Source organism: Camelus dromedarius, chromosome 16, assembly GCF_036321535.1.
Source record: "Camelus dromedarius isolate mCamDro1 chromosome 16, mCamDro1.pat, whole genome shotgun sequence".
In the NCBI taxonomy this organism is placed as follows: Eukaryota; Metazoa; Chordata; class Mammalia; order Artiodactyla; family Camelidae; genus Camelus; species Camelus dromedarius.
Window position 1 is genome coordinate 44,208,742 of NC_087451.1, and position 25,923 is coordinate 44,234,664.

The 25,923-nt window shown below is 50.2% G+C and overlaps 1 protein-coding gene across 8 annotated transcripts; it reads right to left on the minus strand.

Annotated features, from left to right (window-relative positions):
• Positions 1 to 1,260: 1,260 nt before the first annotated feature.
• Positions 1,261 to 25,890, minus strand: DCAKD (dephospho-CoA kinase domain containing). 8 transcript variants are annotated; one of them, XM_064495795.1, is made up of 10 exons: positions 25,725 to 25,890; positions 24,604 to 24,716; positions 24,271 to 24,373; positions 9,810 to 10,031; positions 9,213 to 9,416; positions 5,453 to 5,540; positions 2,310 to 2,469; positions 2,121 to 2,177; positions 1,893 to 1,975; positions 1,261 to 1,721 (listed from the first exon to the last, which is right to left on the minus strand). In XM_064495795.1, exons 4-9 carry the CDS (start codon positions 9,919 to 9,921, stop codon positions 1,913 to 1,915), a joined length of 684 nt encoding a protein of 227 aa, XP_064351865.1. In that variant the 5' UTR covers positions 9,922 to 10,031; positions 24,271 to 24,373; positions 24,604 to 24,716; positions 25,725 to 25,890; the 3' UTR covers positions 1,261 to 1,721; positions 1,893 to 1,912. The 8 variants fall into 8 exon arrangements, with proteins under 8 accessions (XP_064351865.1, XP_064351864.1, XP_064351863.1 ...); XM_064495794.1 differs by having other exon boundaries at positions 1,261 to 1,975; positions 25,725 to 25,889; XM_064495793.1 differs by having other exon boundaries at positions 1,893 to 2,177; positions 25,725 to 25,888.
• Positions 25,891 to 25,923: the final 33 nt, after the last annotated feature.

A 25,923-nucleotide genomic window follows, 5' to 3' on the forward strand; every position in this document is an offset into this window, starting at 1 on the left:
CCTGCCGGCCGGAGGGGAAGCCGCCCGCCCGGGTTCGGGGCTGGGGCTCCTGGTGGTCTGGCTCCTGCTCTTTCCTCCAGAGCAACCTAGACGTGAAGTCACGCCCCGGGGAAAGTAGGTCTCCTTGTAAGGCCGCCTTGGGCCACCAAGTGTGGGAAAGGGAGGCCGTGGGAGGCAGGCAAGAGGAGGGGGAGTAGGAGCTGTAGCAGGACCAGGGCAGAGGAGGACAGATGGTGTTTTCTCCACACCCTCCAGGCCGGCGGTCCTCTGACATTCTTGCATCACTCAGCAGACTGGGTCAGGGAAGAAAATAATTCTTTGGAACTTCACACTTTGCGAAGGATTTTTGCCATCCTCCATTTATCAAGTTCTTTGATGTAAGCATCATGAAGCCTACTTGAAGGAATAAACCAAAGGCAGGTCACATAAGTAGGAGACATAGCCCAGTGGACCAGAGCGATCCCAGGTCTGCTCCTCCTGGGGAGGCCCAAGGGCACAGCGGGCAGAGTTCTGAAGCCTGACTCTAACTGGAATCAAATCTCTCTCACTGGGCCTGGAATCAGCAATAATCAATGTTATGTTACCTCTGGGGTGTCACACATCCAGCAGTGTCCAGCATGTTACATACAGGCTTTCACAGTCATGTTCTCAGTGACTAGGGCACTGGGAGGGGTCCAAATCTTTCCTCCTTCTTACCAGTTCCCACCAAACTGGAGAAGCAGGTGCCTCCTGCCATTCTCATCCTGCCCTGGCCCCTACCCCACACACAGCCCGCCACCTCCTCAACCAGCCTTTGCCCCTCCTGGGTTTGCAGTGAGTTAATGAGCTGGTCTCTGAAGTATGAGCAGCTCTGGGAAAGGGGGCATTAAATATGGCCACCATAGCATTCTCATTTGTCACACTCACTTCTGGCCTTAATAGGCTGCTGGCCACAGGATCAACTCATCAGCAGGTCTTCCGGCTCTGGCAATGGGAAGCTGATGTCTACACTGGTCTAACTGGGTTGGGGAAGGAAGATGGAGTACGTAGGTGTGATGCTGCCCCAGCACCTGCACCCACCCCTCATGCAGGTACAGCGGAACCTGGCTGGAGTCCTCCTGGGGCCCCAGGAGAAGTCAGAGGGCAACTACCTTCTAGGGCTGGGGAAGTGAGGGACCCAGGTCTTATTGTGGGAGACCAAGAGTAACCCCAAATGGTATCAGCCAAGTCTGGGAAGCTCAGTCAATCTGCATGTTAGGGGAACAGCAGCAGCCCAGGGCATTTCAGATCAACACACTTTATTCAGCACCAGGGTGAATCGGGCTCTGCACCAGGAACACAGAGATGAATAAGACACAGTCCCTGCCCTCAAAGGGCTTACAGTCTAGTAGGCTTTTGGCTCATGGATTCAGGTAAAATGTGGAGGTGGTTGGGATCTCACAGCACCTAACCCAGCCTGGGGCTCTAGATGGTGCCTGAGCTGGAAGTTAGCCAGTTGCAGAAAAAATAAAATAAGGTGGGGGGAAGGTATTCCAGATTGGGGAAGCAGCCAGGCAAAGGCACAGAGGTGAGAAACATCCTGGTGCATGTAGACTCAGGCGAGGAGTACAAGGAGCGGGAGGTAGGAGCAGGGTGCAGGGAGTGCCGAGGAAATGCCATGGTGGGAAGGGTGTCATCCCAGAAGAGGCCTGGCCTCTTACCCATAAGGGGATCCTTACTGCATCCTGGCCAAGGGCTTCAACCTATGGGAGAATCTTGTTTGAAGGTGGCAGCCCTTGGTCCAAAATGACATCCCATGGTCCAGAGAGGGGCTTTTAGCCATGATGGGGCATGTGCTAGGACAGAGTCCAGCCCAGGAAACCTCCCAGCTTTAGACACAAGTGAGGGCCACAGAGAGTGCTCCTCATCCTCACCCGCAAGAAATTCCTAATGGTCACCTGTTGTTGCCTTCACACCCCCTCATGGACACTGATCGGTGGTTCCAAAAGGAGGGACCCTGGGGAAGGTGGGAAGGAGAAACAGAGGGCTGTTTCTCTGCCTGGGACACGATGCACTCCAAGGAAGGGTGACCCGGCACAGGGTTCCAGCTCAGATTCAGAGTGTGTGTGTTGAGCTGGGAGGAGACAGGATGCATTTGTTACCTGGTTCCAGCCTCTGAGGAGATGGAGACCTGAGAATTCCTGCCCCTGAGGGTCCAGCTAGGGGGAAGGCAGGAGGTAGTGGGTGAGCAGGTAGAGGAGACTGGCAATGCCAGCCAGCCCTGTGAGGACCCCGAGCCTCAGGGGCAGGTACTCCAGGGAGCGCTCCAGCTCCGCATGGAGGAGGATCACCTGGCGTTTGGTGACGCTCCACTCGCCTGAGTTGTCGAGCACATGGTGGGCCATGCGGGCCTTGTCCTTCAGGGGCAGCTGGGCCTTGATCCGGGCCTCTGCGTCCTCACGGTTCAGGTTGTTCCGCTGCATCAGCCGGGCCAGCTGAGTGTCCCAGTCACTAAGGACCGGACAGAAGAGCTGCTCAGGCACTGCAGGCCTCGGCCTTCCTCCCACCAGCACATTACATGGGTGACTGGCCCTGGAAGCGCACTGGCTCCCCCCACCTCACTCTGTGAGGACACTAGTAGCATGAGGGGCTACCTAAAAGCCCCTTAACATAAATGGGGAGGAGAAAGGGGATAGTAGCTGTTTTCTGCCATTTGGAGTCTCTCTGCTTTGCTACTAGACTCAAGATTCCCCAGTTTTAAGATGGGAGGATTTGAACACCTGGAATCAGCTACATCCTGCATCCCTGGATGGGTGACCTTTACTGAAAGGCCCGTGCCCGCAAGCTACATGCTTCCTGTAGTTTCCCTGGGGGCCTGGGCCTGCTGCATTAAAAACAGCTTCCCGGGCCTCCACAGAGACCCCGCTTCTTGTCTCCCCGCTCCCACCCTGCACATTTAGAGCAAAGATGGTAGCCGCTGCGCTTGATGCCACTGATGAAGTAGGATGGACACACCCCAAGGTGCTTCCAACAGGAGCAAGGCCTTGAGAACTGGATCCCCTCGGTCCCTGGGACAGGATGAAGCACCACAGATTGAGTCAAGCAACACCCAGGATCCCAACTCCAAGGGACTTTCAAAGGGTACCCTCTTTCGCCCACTCTGATATTACCACTTGGCCTGCTTCTCGGCAAACTCCCTGTCCTGCTTTTGGCTACCCAGGAACTTCCCAGCTGTCCTCTGGAATGGGGTCATCTCTAACACCCCTCGAGCTCTAGGACCCGCGATGGGAACAAGGGGGAAAGGGCTGCAGCAGCTGTTCCTGCCATCTGGGGTCTCTGCTTTGCCACAAAGCCTGAATTTTCCCAGTTATAAGATGGAAGGATTTGATCACTACAGTTTGGCCACCACCTATAAGTGGCCTAGACCCGAGGGCCAACTGGGATGTGAAGACAGACCTTCCAAGGACAGGCATTACCTGAACACTAGCCAGTTCCAATGCCACTCAGAACAGAGTGCTGCAGAAAGTCATTTCTGGCTGGCTGATCAGTGAAGACTTTGTAGAAGGATGGCATTTATATTGGCCTTGAAAAGTAGGTAAGACTTCCGATTTCCTTTGTTATGGGGCCAGCGTACTATCAAGGTCATGGGGCCATACCCTGTCTGGCTGAGAACAAGGTTCAATCTTACTCTGCAAACCTGTGGCTGGGTAAATCTGGGTGAGAATGGAGATGACTTGGGCCACCATTGAGTGCACATCCTTCAGAAACTGACCAAGACCAGTGGGGTGTAAAGGCAGAACTCTCCAACAGCCCTTCCTGGAGCTCAAGGATAGTCCTATATGGTTAGTTTAAGGACTGATGTTTTTTGTGGTAATGGAACTTTTGCCCAAACGTTTATGCCACAATTGGCAAGTTTCTCAAAAAAGTAAATAATCACGTTTTGGTATAATTACACTTTGGTAAATCTCCCGTATTATTTCAAATGCACTGGGGTAGTTTGCCAGTTAAAGGCATCCATGAGAGGCTCTGTATATTTATAAAGTGTAGATCCCTTTTATGAATAGTAAATAATCACTCATTCGTCTCTTGGGCATCTCTTGCTAGTTGTGCCACCACATGTGGTCAGAGTGGGACATGTACAGCACCTGGGATTCTAGGAAGGGCTCCTCTGGCTGGTGAGTGGGGCTGGAGGATCTCCTAGGGAGCAGGAAGAATCTACAAAGCCCCACTTATCTGCGAGGGTCCACAGCTATCGCTGCTTTCAGCAAGCAGATCAACCTTGAAGGACAGCGCAGGAAGAGGGAGGTGGCAAAGGAAGGTGTGGAGTCACCTGGAACTGCAGATGCAACCAGCCCGTTCTGTTTTCTCACCTACACTCTGAAGATTTTTTCATTTTGGATCCCGTGGTACAAAGTTTCAGTTGTATTAAAACTCCAAGGCAAAGAGAATTCTGTCTTCACAGGGTCTGCTTGGCCTCGGGTGACAGTCTTTCACAAACAGGGAACAAAGAATGCAGAGAGGCTGCAGCTTTACGTGGGGAGACACGGGCCAACGGGGGAGCTAAGAGAATGCCTGTCCCTGCACTGGGCTCAGTGGACCCAGACGGCCTTTAGATGACAGCCCACGGAGGGGAGGGCAGGGCGATGCTTAGGGCACTGAGCCCTCCAGGCCCCATCTCCAGTGTGCTGGGAGCCTCCCAAGCATTAGTCTCTTGAGAGCCACTCTGTGCCCAAAATACCCACAGAGCCAAGTGCCCACCTCTGTGTCTACTGTACTTGTGGGTGGCATCCAGGAAGTTTCTGGAAGGCAGAGGTACCCTGCAGCCTCATCTACACTCTCACTGTGCTGGGACTATGACTCATTTTCTCTGACAGTTTGATCCTCCTCTGTTTGCCAAACCTGGATTCTGGTTTGCGTCATGTCCTGGGGGATTCTGAGAACAAAGCTCCTTCCTTAGCTGGGCTCTGACAGATCCATCTCCACAACTATCTGTTTGTAGGTGTTGCCAATGGGTGACCCTGGACAAATTCTGCAACTTCCCCCTTGAATTTTCTCTTCTATAGCCCAGAAATATCAACTCCGTCCTAATCACCTCATGCTGAGAGGTAAACTGAGTGAAGTAATAAATATGGGAGCTGTTTGGAATGTTGAGAAGCGCTGCAGGAGGGAAAAGGGAACCAGTGAATAAGAACAAGGTAGGCCAGGGCAGGGCTGGCATCTGGGCTTAAGTGCCTCCAATGGCCAGCAGAGGGAGCCCTTCACAAGCAGTAGAGAGACCTGGGGGCCATCACTCCCCACAGCCACCCCCAGGCATATCTGGGTCTGGTACAGAAGTCAGTTTCTAAGGCTCTGGGCACTGCTGCCCACACCCCGGGGCCTCCTGGCCACCCCGTGGGGAAAGGGCAAATGAAGCGGACCATTTCACAGGTATTTGCCTTACCCCAGGGGTCCTCTTTTCCAGCCTTGGTCAGGCCAGGCCATGCCATACACTCACCAGTATACTACCACCGTATGCTTCATGTACTTGAGCAGCTTCTTGGTCTCAAACAGCAGGGGGATATCCAGAATCACATAGCGGTATCCTGGGGAGAGGCCAGGAAACCCACAAATTCAATTCTGCAAGCACACATAGGAAGGACTATGTGCTAGGTGTGGGAACAGAGTTGAAGCCACTGTCCCCTACCATTAAGAGCTCCCCCGCAGAGGGGGATATCTTCCCAGGAGAGGCATAACCTGAATGCCAGCCAGTTCCAATGACATTCAGAAAAGAATGCTGCAGAAAGTCACTTTTGGGTGGATGGTCTGGGAAGACCTTATAGAAGGGATGGTATTTGTACTGGCCTTGAAAAGCAGGGAGGACTTCTGACACTTGAAAATGAGTGTGTGGAGGTGAGGGTTGTGGGAAGGGGAACAGCTCATGCTGAAGTAGAGGTCTCGAGCAGAGAGACACAGAGCTGACAAGGTGGTCAGGGCAGTCACAAAGGGTGGAGTTCACTTGATCTTGAATCCAAAGAGCTGTTATTTCTAAATAGAAGAATGACACAGCCAGAGCTGTAGGAAATTAAAGAGAGTTTCCAGGAGTAACTGGGCTGTTTCTGCCCTACTTCACCCACCTTTATTCAAAAAAAAAAAAAAAAAAGAGAGAGAGAGAGAAGTGATAGGTTCTTCCCCAAAAGCCAGGTCCAAGCTTGGCTCCCTGCTGAGGAGTCCTGCATGGCTATCCTTGCCACCTCTCCAGGAGAAACTCATGTTGTGGGGGAGCAGCAGAAGCCCCCAAAGGAGAGGCTGCTTCTTGGCATCAGAGTCAGACCTCCAGCCAGGGATTACAGGTACTGGTTTGGAGGTGGTGGGGTGGTTGTGACTAACACTGTATAACCAAATCCAGTGGGATAAAAGGCACTGACTACCGTCCCACTACAAGCCAAGGCCAGTCAAGGGCGGCACCCTCACCCACTGGGAGCGGGCATGTCCCAGGGCTACTTGCCCAGAAACACCTTGGGCTCCTAGTTCTTTTTACACTGATGTCCCCTATGTAAGTGTAGAAAAGCTGGGGTCCAGGAGTGAGAGAAAGGGATGGGCACTGGTTTTTGACCAGAGACCCCTGCCTGGCTTGGATGATGTCCCACTGCAAACATTTCCAACCACAGAAGCCGACCCACATCATACTGAACCCAGGAGCATCATGGGGAAACTGGCACTCCACGTGATACAGGAAACATGGTGACAGCCCAAGCCACTGGGTTTCCTGTCCCTCAGGACCCACTGCTCAGGAAGCCCAATTCTCTTCGGTTGAACCAGGGGGTTAAGAGAATGGGCTCCAATGACACACCTTGGTTTTGTAGCCCGCACTTTCCCACCACATGACTTTGGGCTCCTTAACAAACCTCACCTGTGTAAATGAGTGACGATGATCTACTTCACAAGAAGAGGTAAGGATTGCATGAGTGAATCATGTAAACCTCCCAGCACCCCTCACTCAGACCCTCTCTAAACGCTCCATAGATGATGGTTATTATGACTGTTGCTCCCTGGATGAGGGAGGCCAGCAGCGCTGGCTCCCCTACTCCTCTCCAGCCCAGAACAGGAGCCAGAGGAGCGAGAGCAGATCCTCCCCGGGCCTCTTATCTCCCTTTTCTGCTCGGCTCCCATCCCTTCCCCTCCCCTCACTGCCCTTTCTCCTCAGCCCCTCTCGGGAGCTCTCGGCCAGCTCTTTGGATCGCTGGCAAAGGGCTATTCAGCTGTCACATCCCTCCTGCTTGATAAGCTCTGCAAACCATCCTGACTCTATTAAGACATCCGTCTGCCTACGCGGAGACCTCCCAACAGCTGGTGATCTTATCTGACGTTTGATTATACCAAGTCTGACAGTTGTATTTGTTATACTCATCAGGGGAAAACTGGGACTGTGGAAGCCACAGCTGTCGTCCCCATTTTTCACCTTATCGAGCTGAAACGAGCTTTCTGGCTTTTATTTAAGTGGTGGTGGTTGGGGAGAGGGGAGGCTGGGTGGATGACACAGCGGGAGAACTTTGGAGCGGGTGACATTATCCAATGCTTAATTTCAGGAGGAGAGAGCCACTGCCACCTCAAAGCCCTGCAGATGTACTTGCGCCTGGCCTGGGAGTGAATGCGAAAGGGCAAGAATGAAAGGCAGAAGGCCTTGCTCCTGGGGGGTGGGGGGATGGAGGGGAGGAACAGGAGGAGTCCTGGCACACACACAAGGGGCAGGACAAAGGCAGCAGGAGTCCAGAGACATCTCTTGAGGGAGGAGGGAGGGAGGAAGGCCTGTGGCAAGATGGAGAGTAAAAGCTGGTCCAGCAGGGAGGATGCCTGGAGCCAGCCCTGCCTGGCCAGAGCCAGGCAAGGGGAGGGGGGTCAACATCAAGGATGTTGGTCAAGTCATCCCTTTCTCTCTGGAGGGAAGTATTTGGCCAGAGGGGGACGGGGGTTGGGGGAAGGTCCCCACTCTGTCCAGGAGAACCTGATGCATGAGACAGTAAGTGCTTTGGCCATGACCACAGTGCAAAGCCCAAAGAAAACCAAGACGGCTCCTCCATACCCTCTAGAAAGCTAAGTCTCAGCCTGGTGACGGACTAGAGAAACAAGCAGCCAGGCCTTCAACTTGGAGCCTGGGCTGGAGGCTCTGTGTCCCAGAGGCTGGCAGGCAGCTCTGCAGGATCCCTGGGCCAGCCTCTCGCCTGATCCCAAGCCACTGCTCTCTGTTCTCCCACTTCTCCTGCTGACTGGCCCATCCTGGACAGTGAGGATTGGGCCACCCCTGCCCAACACCATCCTGAACAACAGCGCTTGGACTGTGGCTTAGGGAAGGCTGCTGACACCTGCAGGGGAAGGTTCTTGCCAAGTGACCCCTGCTTTTCAAACACTCACCCCTTCCTTCAGTCCTGGCACATGAGCTGGATGTCCCTGCCACGCCAGGCTAACTCTCTCCACAGAGGCTGGGCCCCAAAGGATAATCCTCCACTTAGAACCCCACTCCCACCTGCCCTGGCCATCCTGGAGCCTCCCCAGCTTCCACTCTGCAAACTTACTTTCCCAGGCGGGGAGGGTACAGTTCAAGTGGTAGAGTGCATGCTTAGCATGCATAAGGTCCTGAGTTCAATCCCCAGTAGCTCCTCTAAGAATAAATAAATAAATAAACCAAACTACCCCCCTCACCAAAAATAAATAAACAAATAAAAAGGAAAATTAAAACAAAACCAAAAAAACTTACTTTCCCAAACAGCACCAAATCAGACTCTGATCCCGGTTTCCACTTGCATGGTGATCGACAGTGGACTCTTCGACCCCCTAAGAGCTTTTCGAGGCTGGCATTACTAGCTTCACTATGCAGACAAGGAAAACGGGCAGAGGGGCTGGCTCACCCGATAGTCACGCAGCTAGAAACCAGAAACCATGAGGGCCAGGACTTAAACTCAGGTCTTATGACTCCTTTATTCATCAGCTCTTATTTCACCCATCTCTCCTAGAAAAATCAACTTTCTGGGGTTCATGGCTCAAAGCCTCAAGTATCTCCTCTCATTAAACTATCAGCCTCCTTGGGTTAAAGGACATCACCTCTGCCCTCTGGGGCTGGTACAGGACTGCATGGGGGGATGCCAGTGAACAAAGGGAGCTCAACAGTCTGAATGATAGCCAGCTCCCTGCTCTCCAGCCAACCTTTCTGCAGAGGAGAAGGGCTCAGGCCCTGGGAGGAGCGGGCTTTGCCACACCCTGTCCCAGGTCCCGGTTCTTACCCCGGAGAAAGTACTTGAAGGTCTCCTTCACCATTTCCTTGAAGATCTCAGGGTGGGTGATGGTGTTGAGTAGGTGCCGCCGGTCAGGCTGGTTAAAGATCAAGTCCCCCAGGACCTTGCGATCGATGTCGCCGTTCTCCAGCAAGACCTCGGTGCCGAAGGCCTCCACAATGCGCCGGTGGGCGGGGCATCCCGGCTGGACGACTGTGGCACGAGGAGGAGTCTGGGTCACTGTCTGGAGCCTCCAGGCCAGTCAGAGGACTCTGAGTGACCAGAGGCAGAATGATGGGGGAACCCAGGGGTGCTTCTTTCAGTTGGAGCAAAAACAAAATGAGGGGAGGGAAAGCAGTTGAGGAGGAGAGCAGAGTGCACAGAACCCCTGGCACTGGTCACGGGATGGCGTGAACGGGAGGGAAGAGTGACTGAAGAGCCAGAGGGCCAGCCTGGGGCAGGGAGCAGGGGGCCAGACCAGGGCTGATGGCAAAGCCCTCCCCCACTCTGAGGCCTAGAAAGGCCTTTTAGAAAGGTGAGGCCCGATGGAAGAAAGGCAGCAGAGGGCGCTACCCTGTCCCACCCCCAGCCCGCCCCCCAGCTCACCAAGCCGGGCAAGGACGTCCACGTCAATCACCGCACAACCCAGCTGCTGGAACACCTGGATCACTGAGCTCTTGCCTGAGGCAATGCCCCCTGTCAGGCCCACCAGGAACATCTTCCCAGGAAAGAGGGAGGTCAGTGAGGCTAAGCCAGGAGCCAGGAGTCACTGGAGGCGAAGCTTGGCAGGTCGGGACGGTCCCCCACAGGAACACCAGAAGGACCCACCTGTCAGACAGAGCAGACCTGGTCAGTGTGAGGCCAAAAGACTAGGGCAGAGGGAGGCAAAGGTGGCCAGGGAGAGACACAGCCCGGCCAGCCAGAGCCATGTCCCGATCTGGGTCCACTGGAGACAGAAAACTCTTCCGGTATTCTTTTAAAAAACACTCAGAAGGCAAACTAACATTGTGTAAATTTAGCAATCAAAATGCCGAGCAGACAGAACAAGGTCAGGTGCTGTTAAGCAGAGTGCTTTCTGGAGGTGGCAGTACCCCACTGTAGGCAAGCTTCCTGTAGGTAGGAGAACCTGTCACTCTGTGGTGAGCCCAAGGCATTTTCCAGATGCCCACAGAATGCCCCCAGCCTCCACTCTGTAGTCTGGGACATCAAGGCTCACAGGAAAGGTGTGGCCCGCCTGCCCCACCTTCACACCAGCACTAGGACGGCCTGAGGGTTAGTCTACATCAATAATCCCTCCTCCGCAGCCAAGAAGCACTACAGGTGGGGGGCTTAGCGGCAAGCGGTGGCTGGGTGGTCATTAAATCTGAAGTTTACAGAAGTACAGGTCTTGCCAAGATGGAATGAGGAAAGGATGGCAGGCCTGATGTGGAGGTAACTGAGCCTGGCATCTTGACGTGCAGCTCTGAGACCAGGAGATGCAGTACAGCACAGAGGCTAGGAGCGCAGACCCCTTCAAATTCAGTTCCTCCACTTACATGCTGTGCAACCCAGGGCAAGTCACTTGCCTCTCTGAACCTCAGTTTTCTCACCCATAAAATGGAGTAAAATGGGGTTAAATGGGGATGAAAGAACCTGCCTCGTAAGGCTGTTGTGCAAAATGCATGAGAAAATGCATCTAAGCCCTTGGCACCCTGCCACTGACATGGTCAAAGCCCAGGAAAGGAAGTGAGGATGGTGGGGTAGGGTGGAAGGCGGGGGTTACAGTCATGTTGCAGAGCACAGAGAAAAGACTTCCATGAATTTAGGTCCCCATTCCCACAACCTCAGACTGTCTCACAATAGATTTTACGTCAGGCTGCATTTTCAGGAGTAAACATGGTTACCATGTCTTGAATTTCGTTCCCAAGCTGGGAGAAATTAAATCGAAGGCCAGGTTTCTCTCATCCTTCCTTCAGCATCAAACCACTTCTCCAGGACTTTGTCAGAGGACTTAAGTAAAATTATTTATTTACTTTTTTTTGTTAAACAGCAGATTTTCTGTCCTAATTACACTTTGCTTGAGCTTATACTGAAATGAATCTGCCTCCCCTGAGGACACACCAAATGACAGGGGGAGGAGGCCACTTGGATGCGGGCTGAGTGGGTGGATGGCCTGGAGTGGTGGGGGGACCGATCCAGAAGTTTAAATCAGCCCAGGCTCGTTCTTACCCAGGGAAGCTGGAGCGGAGAGAGGAGGATACCCACCAGAGTTATCATCCAAATGGAGAGCTCGAACTGAATTATTAAATCATTTACAGAGCATTTCCCCTCAGTCTCTCTGAGACTAGTGTCGCCCCAGGTTGGTCTCCCTCCAGCTTACAAAAAGAGTTAAGAATTGGGTTCAGCTGTTAAAAAATTTTTTTCATCCACTCAGCTTTAGCTTTGAAATAGAATATCTAGCACCAGCGTTTTTAATCCCAGCTCTGTCCTGTTGTCTCTAAAGCAATGAGTCGTTTTCTCCTCCGCTGAAGACCAGTCTGGAGGCAGGGGAGTGAGACTTGAGAACAGGCCACAGCTGAGGGGTGGGGCAAGGGCCAGTTCTCCACAGGGCCCTGACCCCTCATGGTTGAAAGCAGGTCACTGTCACCTGATCACTCAAGTTTGCTGAGTAGGGTAGAGGGGCCTGGAAGACCACGTGGCCTAGCAGACCTGAGCTCCTGCCTGTACACGGGACCGGGACCCCTCTTGGGACCTGCTGAATCAGATCTCTTGGGGTGGAGGCACCAGGCAGTTCTGCTGAGTAACAGGGCTTGAGATGGGCTCTTCGTTTATAGGGAAAGACCAAGGATCAAAGAAGGGACTTGTCCAGAGCCACAGCTATTAGCAGAGCCTGGATGGAACTCAGAGCTCCTAACTCCGAGACTAGACCCCTGCCTTAAGGTACTCAGAGGATGGAAAATTAATTTATGTTTAGATTAAGTAAGACAAAATCAGGATGGCACATCTGTCTGTAGGCAAATCAACGTGGGGCCAAAGAAAAATGACTTCTTGATGACCACACTGGTGTTTTCCCTCTGTAGGATAGGGGGCCAGGTCTTGTGGCCAGCAACCAGGGCACAGATAGAAATTCCAGGCTCAGTTCTGCCCCAGGCTACAGGGGTAACCTAGTGAATACCTCCCCTTTATTGTCTTGGATGACCATCTGCAGAAACAGACCAACAGCTGCTTGGCCTCTGTCAAAAAGGCCAAGGGGAGGTAGGAGCACGTGCCCAGGGCGGCTATGGGTCCCTAGCTTAAAGGGGATGGACAAACAACAGCTGTTCCTGTCCAACAAGCCCCTCCATACCTCACTCCTTCACTAACCGTGGACTGAGCCCCTCTGGGCTCTGCAGCGTGGCACTAGGAACCAAGGGAAAACACGGGTCTTGCCCCTCGGGAAAACTTAGAGAGACAGACAGTGACAAATGAAACCAGCCAAGAATAGAGCACTGACAGGTGAATGGGAGCAGTCACATGGTACTCACCCTGGGCCTGGGGAGGTTGAGGGGTGGCCCCCTCACAGGTCTGCACCAACCAAGAGCCCACTGTTCCCTCAAGGCTCAGCAAGGAGCAAATGAAGGTTTAGGTTCCAAGCTGCCTCAAAGGCCCCCCTGCCCCCGATCTGTCCCGTAGTTCCACCCCAGGCACCTACTGGAGAAGCGACCACCTCTGATAACCTGTGTTCACAACCCTCTTCTTGCTCTGGCTCAAAAATCATCATTTTCCAGAATCCATTCCAGTTTCCCCTCATTCCACTGTCATTTACACGGAGGCAGTGGGAACCTCACATCAACTGCTAAACCTGGCTATGACCTGACTCCCCTGCGAAACTAGAAGAGGTGCAGAAACCCAGGCTCCCCACTAGCCCCCTGAATCTGAATCTCGGGTGGGACCTAGCATCCTAGCTACCCAGGCACCAGAATCATGGCTAAAATGGAAGGTTGTGGACCAGAGGTTGGAGCCCTGGGCCCCAGCCTCTGTAATCTGCCGTAAAACTATCTGTGTGTCTGCAGGAAGCCTTCTTAGCAGCCTACCCAGCCCAGGGACGGAAGTGCTCCAGAAATGAGAAACAGCTAAGCCCCAAACACCTGGCCCTCCCTGGGCTGCAGTCTCCACACCTGTGAATGAAGGGCTTGGACTTCCAGGCTAATAGCAGTAGCAGCCTCGGGGGAGACTGTGAGTCACATTGGTGCTTCCTTCCTCCCCACTGTGGTCCAGCAGTCTCCCCAGAGTGTAGGTGTACAACGTTCACTTGTGTAGTCAAAGAATGATGTGACCACTCGTGGCTGGGACTCTTCCTCTTCAGCATCAGAGGCTGTTCACAGCGCTGGCTTTGCTGGAGAAGGAAGGATAACGCTGGGTCCCCAGCTACAGAGATCTGATCCGGAGCCTGGGATGCATCAGCCAAGGAGGGGAGCAACATCCAGTCCTTTCTCTTCCCTCACTCTCCATGTCAGTGGAGAGGCAGCAGGATATAAACAAGAGGTAAGGACTGGAGTCAGAGGGGTGGTGTCTGCAGCCCCAGGAAGTGAGGATGGAATTCTCACTGCACTCCACAAATGGTGGGCCTCTCTCCCTGAACCTCTCCCGATCGCCTTTTGGTTTCTACTTCTTGAATTCCAATAGCTCGGAGAAGACAAAGAAAATATATTCAGGGAAGAATGGTCTTTCCTGGAATCTCCTCTGGCAGGGTTTCTTAGGGGAAAAATGGAAGTGGACTGCTTCTCGGGCCTCCAAATAAACAGCCCCACTGCCCCGTGCTGTCTGTGGAGTTCCAACTCTACTGGGCCCACCCTGCTGACCTGAGCCACCAGCACCCTGTGCCCAGACTAATGCAGAAGCCTTGTGACCAGACCCTCCAGTCCCTGCCTTGCTTCTCCCAAGGCAGCCAGGGTCATGGCTTGAAGTAGACATCTGATCTCATCACTCCCCTGTTTAAAACCTTCACTCTTCTTCCTCCTCCTCCTCACCCCTCATAGAGGTCTCTGGGTCCCGTGTGACCTGCCCACTGTCTGCCATCCCATCACTCCTTGTTCACACCTGTGCTTGTCACACACGTGCCTTCTGTCCCTGAACAGGCAGGATCCTTCCTACCTCGGAGCCTCCACATATGCTGTTCCCCTGCCCACCACACTCACCTCCTGGCCAACTCCTCTTGATTCATTCTGCATTCATTCCTTCAACCAATCAGGTACCAGGCATTGTTCAAAACAAGGGTGCCTCCTCCACCCCAAGCATATTCTGAGGGCGGTAGTGAGAGGTGGTATATAAACAAAAAGCTCACCATGTGTTGTGGTGCTAAGAGGGGGAGGGTATCAAGAGCAATGGAGGTCAGGGTTTTAAACAAGGGACCAAGGACGTCTCTCTGAGTGACGACTTGAAAGCAGCAAGGGAACAGGTTGCCTCTCAGTGCAGCCTCATCACCACCCCCACCCAAATCAGGCCCCTGACATCTCTTTCCATTTCCTCTCCTTCCTAGTACTCAATGTGCTTTTATTTGTTTGTGTGACTATGTGTTAGATAAAATAAGCCACGATCCACAACCAGTTTGTACCCTTCTGTCTCCAGCACCTAGCCTAGTGTCCAATGTCTGTCACTTACCAGGTGAGAGATATTGGTCAAGTTACTTAACCTATCTTTGACTCAGTTTCTTCGTCTGTAAAATGGAGCTAAGGACACCTACTCTGAGTTAATACATAGACTGTTCTAGCACTTAGAACAGTGCCTAGCACACATGGGGCCCTCAACCAATGTTCCCCTTTAGTTCGAGAGTGTTTGAAAACTATGCATAGAACGAATTATGGAATGACTCCATGAGCAGGAAATGGGGTGTGGAAATACTTGGGGTCACATTCTCCAGTCACTGCAAAGGGGAGGCTCCCAGCCTGCTTTTTTCCATCAGAACTTGCTACTCACTGCTAGTAAATCTCTCCTGGGGGGAAAAAAAACCAGAAACCAACAAAACACCCAATAGATTCAGGAGAATAACGAGCTGATATGTGAATGGACACTCTTTTCTCCCTTGGGAGAGCTTGGGGACTTAGGTTGGAAGGGAGCTCTTTTGCTTTGCATCTCCCAGTCAACAGCCTCACACTTGCCCAGGCCAGGAGGTGGCTCTCTCATTAGCTTGCAGCTTCTTTCCTCCCCTCACTGCAGCCTCTCAGGATTTCACCCTGAGCACGCCTGACCAGCCACATGCTTCTCCTTTGAATTGCCTTCAGAAGTGCACATATCCATTTTGCTGCAATGATCAATATAATCATTCATGAAAATGAGCCGTTCCCTGCCCTGGGACCCAATTAGTTTCTTGTGGAACCTGCGGCTGCAAAAATATATTGTTTTCCAGTTAACTAGTAAGTGCTATTTTTATCTACAGTTTCCCCACTCCTGATCTTTCATTATTAGTGAGAGGCTGCAGTTTAAACCTGAGTCCAAGTTCTTTTTGTCTGCTGGGCTTAAGTCACCAGGCTGCCACTGACTCTAAGGAAGCCCCCACAAAAGTGTTTGTGGTCAGTCTCCCCCTCCCTTCTGCCCTTGTCAACATGAAGAGGAGGGAGGGAGCAGGTCTTTCTTTGAAAGCCCTCTCCAAGCACACACCATCTCTCCAGGGAGTTTTTAATGGGTGGGCAGGGAGGTTGTTTGGACTGGCCTGCCATGCTGGCGTTTATGCAGGAAAAGGACCACAGGGAATGCCAAATCTCAGGAGCTTTGAAATCAAAGGGGCCTGGGCTGGGATGGCAGCTCTGTCCCTTAAGTAGCTGTGTGGCCTCAGGCAACTTACTTCACTGCTGTGGGCTTCTATCTCCTTGCATATAAAATGGGATTAATAATGACTACACACAGGGGTTTCATCAGGACTGAATTAGGTGACATACATCATGGTCACCTAGTCTTCCCCAACTCAAAGTGCGACACATCAATCACTGTGGTCTACTCCATTTCCCTAAAGGGCACCTCATCCTGTCAGTTCCTCAGGCCAAAAACCTCGGCATCCTTCTGCCTCCTCTCTTATAATTTTCATCCAATCCACCTGCACCATCTCCACCTTCACAACCTAGCAGACACACCTGGTCTCCCCCCACCATCTGTCCTGGATTCCCACAGCAGCCTGAGTGATTTGCTGCCACCTTTGCTCCCTGACAGTCTGTTCGTCATATGACAGCTGGTGTGATCCTGAGTCCGATCATGACATCCCTCTGCCAAAACCCTCCAAGGGCTCTGTCTCACTTAGAGTACAAGTCAGGTCCTTACGGAGCCCTTCAGGGGCCTCATGACCGACAATGGCTCTATCCTCTCCAGGCATCTCCATCCACTCCCCTCACCGCCCCCGTATGCCCTCCAGACACAATAGGCACCCTGCTCCTCCCTAAGCATGCTGAGCACACTCCCACCTCGGGCCTGGGGACGTGCTGTTCTGTGCTGTTCTCTCCACGTAGCAGGCTCTTCCCCCAGGGGGCTGCACGGCTCAGCTCCTTCTCTGCCCAACTGTCACCCTATCAGAGAATGTCCTGAACATAAAATTGCACCCTTCTCCCTCTCTATTCTCCACACTGTTCCACTTTTCTTCACAGCACTTATTAACTTTTCACCACTCAAATATTTTATGTCTATGTTTTGTGTGTGTGTGTGTAATCTGCCTCTCTTCCTAGAATCTGAGCACTGTTGTAGTCAACGTGCTTAAAACAGGGCCTGACAAAAAACACTCGTTGAATAAATACATAAAGCAAGAAACAAAATGCCCAGCTCATGGGTAAGCAGGAACTCAACGTTAACTATTTTAACAGAACGTATGTGTTCCAGAAAACCTACTAAAAGAATCACAAAACCTTTCCATATCAACTCCTACTCCCATATTCCTGGGCTGACAATATCTTGAGCTCACAAATGAGGAAACTGAGGCAAGGAAGGTATTCCCCAGGAGGCAGGAACTCGAGTTTAAGAGTGGCCACCTGCTGCACTAGCGCTCCCTATGTGCCTGGACATCCTGGATCCCATCTGGTCAGCACAATCCAATGAAGTCGGTTCTATTTACTCCCACTCTAAAGGTGAGGAAAATAAAGTTAAAAGAAGTTAGGTATTTGCCCACAGTCGTTCCAGGTGGTCTCCCTAATGAGGAAGGAGTACTCCTGGGGATGCATGAAGATGTTTCAAGGGACAGAAAGACACAGCGTAAGAGTAATAAATTTCAACTCAGTTCCCCAGGCGTCTCCCTATGGGGATAGATCAGCCTTGGAATGTGCTGCAGGCTATCCTTTCCCAGGCCTCCCTTCCCACTCATCCATGTCCCATGTTCCAAACGAAGGCATAACTACCAACACATGCCAAATCTTACTAAGGTGCACTGTCCCACAGTGCAAAGTACCCCTGGTACTACAAAGGGATAATTCAACATATCAATATTCATGCTGAGAGTCTGACTGCTTATAGTGACTAGGTGACAAATCCTCCTCCTGAATCAGATGGTTTCTAAACCTTTGCCTTCAGTAAAGTTAAAGGAGGACCTAAAAGAATTGTTGCCTGACAGGTCATTAATAATTGATGTTAATGACAGATCATTGTGATTTGTGCCCATAACTCAAAAGATGTTCAAAGAATTTAGTAATATTGCCACAACAAAATGCTTTCAAGTCCTGTGTATTTGTTTACATGAACCAACTTTTTCAGTGCTTACAGGGATGAGGAAAAAAAAAAAAAAGAAAAAGCTCTGCTCATCCCAGCAAATATACATGGGTGCATATACGAATTAAAAAAAAGAAAAGTTGCACTCAGCTGATAAAGAGAAGCATTTCAAATAAAACTTATGTTTAACAATGATCAAACTAGCTGTTTTGGTCAATTGTGTATTTCACAATGTTAAGAACTCAATCCAAAAGAAAATATTTAATATTATAACAACACAATTTTCAAAAATGTTTTAATTTTTGCATTTTTGTTGCAGAGAAGTAGGACCACAAACCGAAGACTCGGGCATAAAATCGATTTTACTAGAAAAAAATTCTGTGGAGGAAATAAAGTGGTAAAATTTCAACCATTAAATAAAAAATGGTTCATGTATTCTTTTCAAAGGATGAGGGAAGTCAAAACACTACAGTATTTAGATTCCATTGAAGATTTAAATGCCTGATATAATAGTTTTATTTTTCAATGTCAGTACTTACAATTAACCAGAAATCAGCTCCTTTCCAACTACTGAAACTTTCGGAGAAAAATTTAAGCAATCTAAAAACGTGAGAGAGGGTAGTTTTCAAAACAAAGTGAAGCTCACTGCTACACAAGCACCAAGTGAGGTTCTGAACCCTTTAAACAAATTACTCAGGAGGACAGATTCAGATCTTGCTCGACAGAAGATTTGGTGGGAATTTAGGACCCTGCTAAGGAAAAATCACCCCAACCGGCCTGTCTACTTCCTGTCATCAGCCAGATTTCCAGCACTTGATCGTGTCCCCAGTCCTGTCTGCACCCTGCCAAATTCATCTAAATTATTTAGGCAAAATCTGCACCCCCACCCCCAAAGAAACCATACTCAAAGGCTTCCATTTCCTAAAGTTTAAAATTAGGACTAAATGTCAAAGTTCATTCGGGTGGTAACTTCCCCATGACTAAGGGAGACTTGAAAATCTGAAAACTTCGTAAACAAACTCAGCGCCAGAGGTGCCAATGCCTCCATCTGGGAAGCCAGGGATAAAGGAAGAAAAGCCGGTGGTTGGGCTGCCCTTTTCACTCATCAGTGGATGAGTGGGAACTCCATGCCACCATTTCTCATGAACAGAATGGGAAAGGTACCCAAGGTCACACAACTGGAAGTGGCAGAGGCTGGACTCAAAAATCAAACTTAGGTCTGACCACACAGGTCTAAAGTGCAGTAGCTTTGCACTGAACCTGGGTTTGAAGACACAATTCCCGCCGCTTTCTAGTTGTAAACCTTTCTCGGTATCCACAGCTAAACAGGGAAAACAACAGCTTGCTTAGTAGGGTTGCTGTCGAGGCAGTGAGCCATGGATGTAAAAGCATTTGACCTAGGGGCTCCTACGTAGTATGTCCTCAAAAAATTGTAACCATGGCTTGGAAATAAAGCGCGTGCTCTACGCTCCACCACGCAGCACGACTGGTGCGCCCGGAGCCCGGCCACAATGCCTCCGGGGTAGACCCAGTCCTCTAGGCGGGGTAGTCTGGACGCGAGAGTGAACAAACCAGCCCGGGCAGCAGTTGCCCGGACCGCCCCCTCCCTGGAGCCCGGCCGCTCCACCTGCCCATGCGGCGCGCTACGTACCCGGGGCCTCTGACCCGGCCTGGGCCGCAGTCGCTTGCCCAATCTCAGAGGCTCTTACTGGGTAGCTCCCGGAGGGCAGGCGGGGCTTCGGGAGCGCGCGCGCACGCTGACCGGATATCCGGCCAGTGGAAGGAGGCGGGACCAGAGACAGGGGAGGGCGGGACCAGAGACAGGGGAGGGCGGGACCTAAGAGGGGAGAGCCGCGAAGGCGCATAGCCCTAGATCGCTGGGCAGGTGAGGACAGTAGGGTTACTCCCCTCTGGAAGCCAAAGCCTTCCCACGCTGGGGAAAAAACCTGGAGAGTCCTAGCTTCAAATTCAGGACTAGCTGTGCAGTCTCTGGCAATAGCAACGATAGCCACGGTAGTTAACTGAACACCTTATACCGGCCAGGTCCTAAAAGTACTCAGTACGCATAATCTCACTGAAATCTTTAACAGTCCTTGAAATGGATATTGTCACCATCCCCATTTTACACAAAAGGAAACTGTTATTTAAAGGTTAACACCTTCCCTTACAGTAACAGTTGGCTGGAGAGCTCATTCTGTCCATACAAGCCTAGCAAGTCACTGAGCCTCTCATTCTGCCTCTTCTATCGAAGTGCAGATAATCGCCACTGTGCTGCTTGTTGAAAGAACTGGAAATACATAAAAGCATCTAATGATGCCTCGTATATAGTGGGTGGCCTTTTATTAACTCCTACCTTGCCTCCTTTCCCTCTCCCTAAACTGCACCTCTGCTTTCTGCTTCCTTTAAGGCACTAGTATCCCTAGTGCCTAGAACAGTGCCCAGCATAGTAGAGATTCAACACATAGAAGAATGAAGTAATCCAACATCTTTCTCTTATCACTCCAGTCCCTGAAACCTTTCTCTTTGGCTGCCATCACCCAATAAATAGGATTGCATCTCATGATCAAAAGGGCCATTTGGTCCAAACACCTGTCCAGTGTTTGAATCTCCTCCACGTCATCTCTGCTACCTCTACTTGGACATGTCCAGTGTTAGGGAACACACTGTCTTTTGAGGCAGCTTCATGCTGTCTCAAAAAGGGCCCTATGGGTCATACAAAACAATTCTAATTCCATTCCATAGTTAGATCTAATGGCCCAGTCCCCTTTCTGGACCAAACAACTTTCAGATAACCTAGTCTGGTGGCTCTCAACCTTTTCCTACTCCTGACACATCAGGGGGATACTTAGACTCCCATCAGTAACCATGGCTGGCCACGGCAGTGATAGGAATAGAAGGATGCCTGCTCCTCCCCCAAATTGTCAAGCCCTTCCTGGGGTATACCGTTAGGAACCCCCTGCAAGATGATCCTGCTAATCCCAGATTCTGCCTTACAGTGTTGTGAGCTATTGGTGTACAAATGGGGACCCTGTTTTCTAAGTAGGTATCCTGTTGGTCCAATCTGCCAACAGCAGCTGTATCTCTGCTCTGGACTATCCCAGAGGAAAGACTGAAGGGCTGCTGTAGGGGTTTCAACCCAGGAACCTCTGAACTGAAGCTCTGCCTTTGCAGTTTTGAGGTGATACCATGAAGAGCTTTTTCAGCTCTAACATACATCCTCCATTGTTCAGGATGGCAATAATAAACTTTGAGCTGGTGCTGGCTGCTTACACAATCCCCCTTCATCCTGACAATGACCTGCATCTCAGTCAACCTTGTGTCCTTAGATCTTGCATGATGCCTGGACTATGGAGCTGCTTCAAGTAGTGTTTGGTGAACAACCCTCTGAGTCCAATAGGGATGACTCCTTTGACTCCTGGGTCTTTGACTCTAGGTTTTTAAAATTAAACTTACTTTCCATATGTTTATTTTAAATAAATATTAATATGCAATTAAATTTATACCATACCTCACAAATATCATTAATATTTATCCTTTATTAAACAGCTTACAAGAAAAAAAAAACCTTCCCATAGGTTGTCACCAGCTGCAAACTCCGAAGATAAGCCAGAAACTCAAGGCCTTCTGTGACCTGGCCCCTGATCACCCCTCCAGACATATGTCTCACCATATGTTCCCCCTTGGGAAAGGCAAGGGAGGAAGGTAATTTAGTTATTGTACCAGACTTCGTGTTAAAACACCAGGTTCAAGTCTGAACTCACAGGAAGTAGCAGTGAAACTCTGGACAAGTGATTGAACTTCTGGTTTTCTCATTGTAAAACAGACAACTCCTGCTTATTGCACAGGGTCAAACAAGACAATTCATGGCAGGGATCAAACAAGATAGCCTGTTAGCACATTTTGTGAGCAATTAAGCACTATATGAGCGTAAGTGGTCACCAGCCTGGGCCTTCTTGCGTCTGCCCCTTGTTTGTAACATTTCTGCACCTTGAGGCCTTGTTCCTTCTTTCTCACTATTCACTCATTTACTCACTCCTAGATTAATTAATCCAACACATATTAACTGAGGGCCCACTGTGTGCTGGCCCAAGAGATACAGAGGTGATTACAATCTAACCTGTTCACAGAACACAGGATCTTGTCGGGGAAAATGGTTGCAAATTGAATAACCACACAAACAGAAGTAAAACTGCAGCTGTGGCTCCAGCTTAGGAGTGGGTCCACAGGGCTCCCAGAAGCTATAATGGGGCATTCAGCACTTAAATTGCCTCCAAGGCCAAGTTCAAAGTCTGTTCTCTCCAGGAAGCCTTTTCTAACAATGCTGCCCCAGAGATCTGTACCCCCTGCCCCACCCCCAACTTCAGTTAACTTATCTATGTAGTTCATTTAATCATATCCAGTCAGGCCTTGTTATTTTGTTTTCAAGTGTGCCCGGTTTTTATGATTTCACTGCCTTCTGAGTAGGGAATGCATGGCACACTTTTTCTTAAATCCCACAGTGCCAAGTAGAAGACTGGACCCCCTGTGCTCAAGGCCCTGTGTCAGGGACTGTCGTAGGAAGGAAGGAAGGAAGGAAGGAGGGAAGGGATACCCTTCCTGAAAGTGAGCTCCAGGGGAGACAGGAGGCTGGCAAAGGCCATCTCCATATCCCTTCTTCCACGATTGAGCCCACTAGCCCAGTTCTTCAGAGGATAAAAACTCTTGCCCTTAGGACAGCCAGGCTGTATGCAGTATGATCTTTCTTCAACAAAACTTTCATAGCTCTTCCCCAATGAAAAATCCTTCAGTGGTTCCAGAGTCTTCAGGATAATGCCCAAACTCCTCCACATGGCATCCATATCCATTCATGGTCTGACTCCCAGCTGCCTCTCCAGTCTCAGCTTCCAAAATGCTTCCCACCCTATAAGCATTCTCACTGTGGTTCCTCAAAAGCACCCAACTCTCAGGCAGCTGGACTTTCATACCTCCTGCCTAGGATGTCCACCCCAGTTTGTCTGCTTCTTCTACAAAAATTCAGCTTAGCCATGTTTTCCTCCAGGACCACTTTCCCCAGGTTAAGGGTCCCCCCTGCTCCAGACTCCTGCTACATCCAGTGGTCCCCACTCTCTCCTGCACTGTGCTGTAACTATCAGTCTGTATACCTACCAAATGTGCAGTGAACCCAGGGCAGGGACTGTGTTGTTTCATACCTGATTCTCTAGTTCCTGTCATAGAGCCTGATGTGTCGTGAGTGCTCCAAGGTGTTGGCTAAATGAATCATGAAGGCAACCTGGCTCACGCCTTTCTAGGCCCACCAGAAGAAAGGGATCTCTGATCTGCTGGGAGGACAGCAAGGGCCTTGATCTGGGATGGACATCATGAGAAAAGTTTTCTTTGATCATCAGTAGTAATGCTGACTTCCTGGGAGGTGAAATAATTTATTGGGTACTGACTGTCCCAGACACATTACTAAGTGTTCTGTGTGCACTGACTCATTTTACAGATGAGGACACTGAGACTCAGAAAAGTTGTGACTTGCCTAAGGTCACTCACTAAGTCAGAGGCAGAGCCAAGCTTAGAACCCAAAGAGTCAGACACTGTAGCCTGATTTGTTAACCACTATATTCTACTGTCTCCAGTAACAACCGGGAAGGGATAATGGAGGTATCTATACTGGGAGTAAATTCTAGAATCTGCGGAGCTTCACAGGCACATCCCTCAGCCACCCTCTGGGCCCTGCTGTACCTCATTACCCTAGTATAATGCTCCTGCCAGATGGGTGCGTAGGAAGAGCCAGCAGAGCTAGATGGGGAAATCCTGCTATTTTAGTGTGTTGAGGTGCCCAGAAAGCTGGGAATGTTACCTCGGAAAAAAGAAGAATTTTAGGGAACCAGATATTAACTGAAAAATAAGTAACCACTATCTAGGACGTGGCATTGTATGTTTCTCCGTAACTCCACAAGGCAGAACTTGGCCAACGTTCCATCAATGAGAGCTGTCTGAAAGTGGAAGGCTCTCTGTTATGGGGGAGTAGGGAGGAACAGATATGAGAACTCTTGTAACCCTAAGATTAACACCCATAGACACAATTTAGGAAACTCAACGTGGTACTGCTTTGGGTGATCACCCTGTACCAATATGACTATAAACTCAAAAGTAAACTTAGGCATCAAATTCACGTGGCAATATTCAGTCATCAAATGGTAGTTTAAAAAGTGTTACATAAACTCAATTTCTTTTTAAAAACATAAAAATTTAAATTTTATTATAGAGAATCTCGGATCCTACAAAATCTAAATGAGGATTCTAACTTGGATTCCAGAACTTTGGACTTGTACTGACATTCTGAGCTTGGTCATGACAGTCACATTGCCTGCCTACCTCCCAGAAAGGCTCTCCACTGAGCAAAAACTGCTCAGTTTGCAGTAAAATACAATGGGGAGTGTCTTACTTAAGCTGTGAACTGCAAGAATGGCAGGGTCCACACACACCAGCACCATCATTCTCTATAACCACTCTTCATGGGTCATGTTTCATTAGACTTCATTCAACCTCTGCGAATCAATGAGAAAAGAAAATGTAGGGTTGGGAATTAGAATACCAGTAGTGGTTTCTGGTCCAAAGTCTGCAGTTAGGTATTACTGTGATACATACATATATTCTTTTTTAACAAGCACGAGTTTCAAGTTCCCTTCCCTATCTACTCCACAAAGTCACATAAGCTACAATAGATAAAACACAGAAAAGTTAAATTCATCTAACACATGTAAGCCTTTATTATTACCTCTGACCTCCTCCTCTTGCCTGCACTGCATATAAGGCATCATGCTGACAGCAGTCTTGGCTCTGGAGAGATGAGTGTGGGGGACAGCTCTCAGCCTGAGCAGGTGTCTTTGCCTTCCAAAGTCAAACATAAATGATTGGGGATTATCTGCTGCTTTGTATTGTATTTACTTCTGCTCTTGCCATGATACAAAAACCAAGAGTTGACTATATTTAGCTGTCTTTTATTTGTTTTGTTTCCGTGAGTCAGATGGGAACTATTTCTTCCCACTCTATTCCTCTTCCCATGTTGAGAGTTTCCCCAAAGCAAAGATTATTTCCCTTTTTGGCCATCGGAACTCTCTGATGATAAGAACTTGTCCTTCCCTCAAACCTACCACAACGCAACCTGAATGGGAAATCTCTAGAACGGAAACCTTGTCTTTGGGCTCTGCCTCAAGACCCAGGTGCCAATACTCAATAACAGGGGTGAGACCCAAGGGGCTGGAGCATTCAGTCAAAGCTGAAAATACATTAAGACGTCAAAATTACCTTCTAATAACTGATTTCCATCGGGATATGTATCAGACTATGGGATTTTTGTGGTGGTAAAGAATTCAGAGGGCCTAAGAGTAGTTAGATCCAGATATGTATACTGATTTTGCCACTTACTAGCTACGTGACTGTGCGATTTACCAACCAATCTGGGCCACATCTCTTTGTGGAAAACGGGAATAGCTCTTACATTCTGGGCCTGTTGAGAGGATTAAATTAGATGTTCTAAAACCCTTAACACAGAGCCTGGCATATAAGTGCTCATTCAAGAGTAATTATGGAGGGCTGCTGCGGAGAGTGAAAGGCATACTGTGAGCGGAAGAGCTTCGTGGAGACCAGTACCTGGCGGCCGGGAAAAGGCAAGACCTGACAAAGCAGTCAGGTGTCCTTACTCAGGATCGGTGCTCGGCACACCACAATCCACCGCCTCTCAGGAGGCGTTGAGCTACCAACGACCAGGGGCCGCCAAGAGTCCCGAATGAGGAAAGGCGCCAACCTGGCTTCTTGCAGGAAGGGCTCTCCAGTGAGGCCCAAGGCATTTGGGCTCCCAGTAGGTCGCACCCGCGGGCCTCAGGCCCTCTTACTTACCTGGGAATGGTTATGGTCCTTAACGGCAGCCAATAACGGCTCACCTGTGGCCCAGGCACTAATAAGGGCAGGCTGAAATCAACCCTGGATTCTGGAGCCCACGGCCGAAACCCTGAACCTGCATCAAACTACAACTCCCAGCATGCCAAGCGGCCGCCCGGATGGCTGAGCGTGGGCCTCGCCAACCTTGGGTACTTAT

What these genes read in the sequence shown, in the direction of transcription:
- DCAKD (XM_064495793.1), bottom strand. Translation starts at nt 9,921, where the DNA reads ATGTTCCTGGTGGGCCTGACAGGGGGCATTGCCTCAGGCAAGAGCTCA. An exon ending in GGACGTCCTTGCCCGGCTTG is followed by an intron (nt 9,417 to 9,809) that starts GTGAGCTGGGGG and finishes CTCGTGCCACAG; the next exon opens with TCGTCCAGCCGGGATGCCCC. An exon ending in GGAGCGTCACCAAACGCCAG is followed by an intron (nt 2,178 to 2,309) that starts GTGATCCTCCTC and finishes CCTTCCCCCTAG; the next exon opens with CTGGACCCTCAGGGGCAGGA.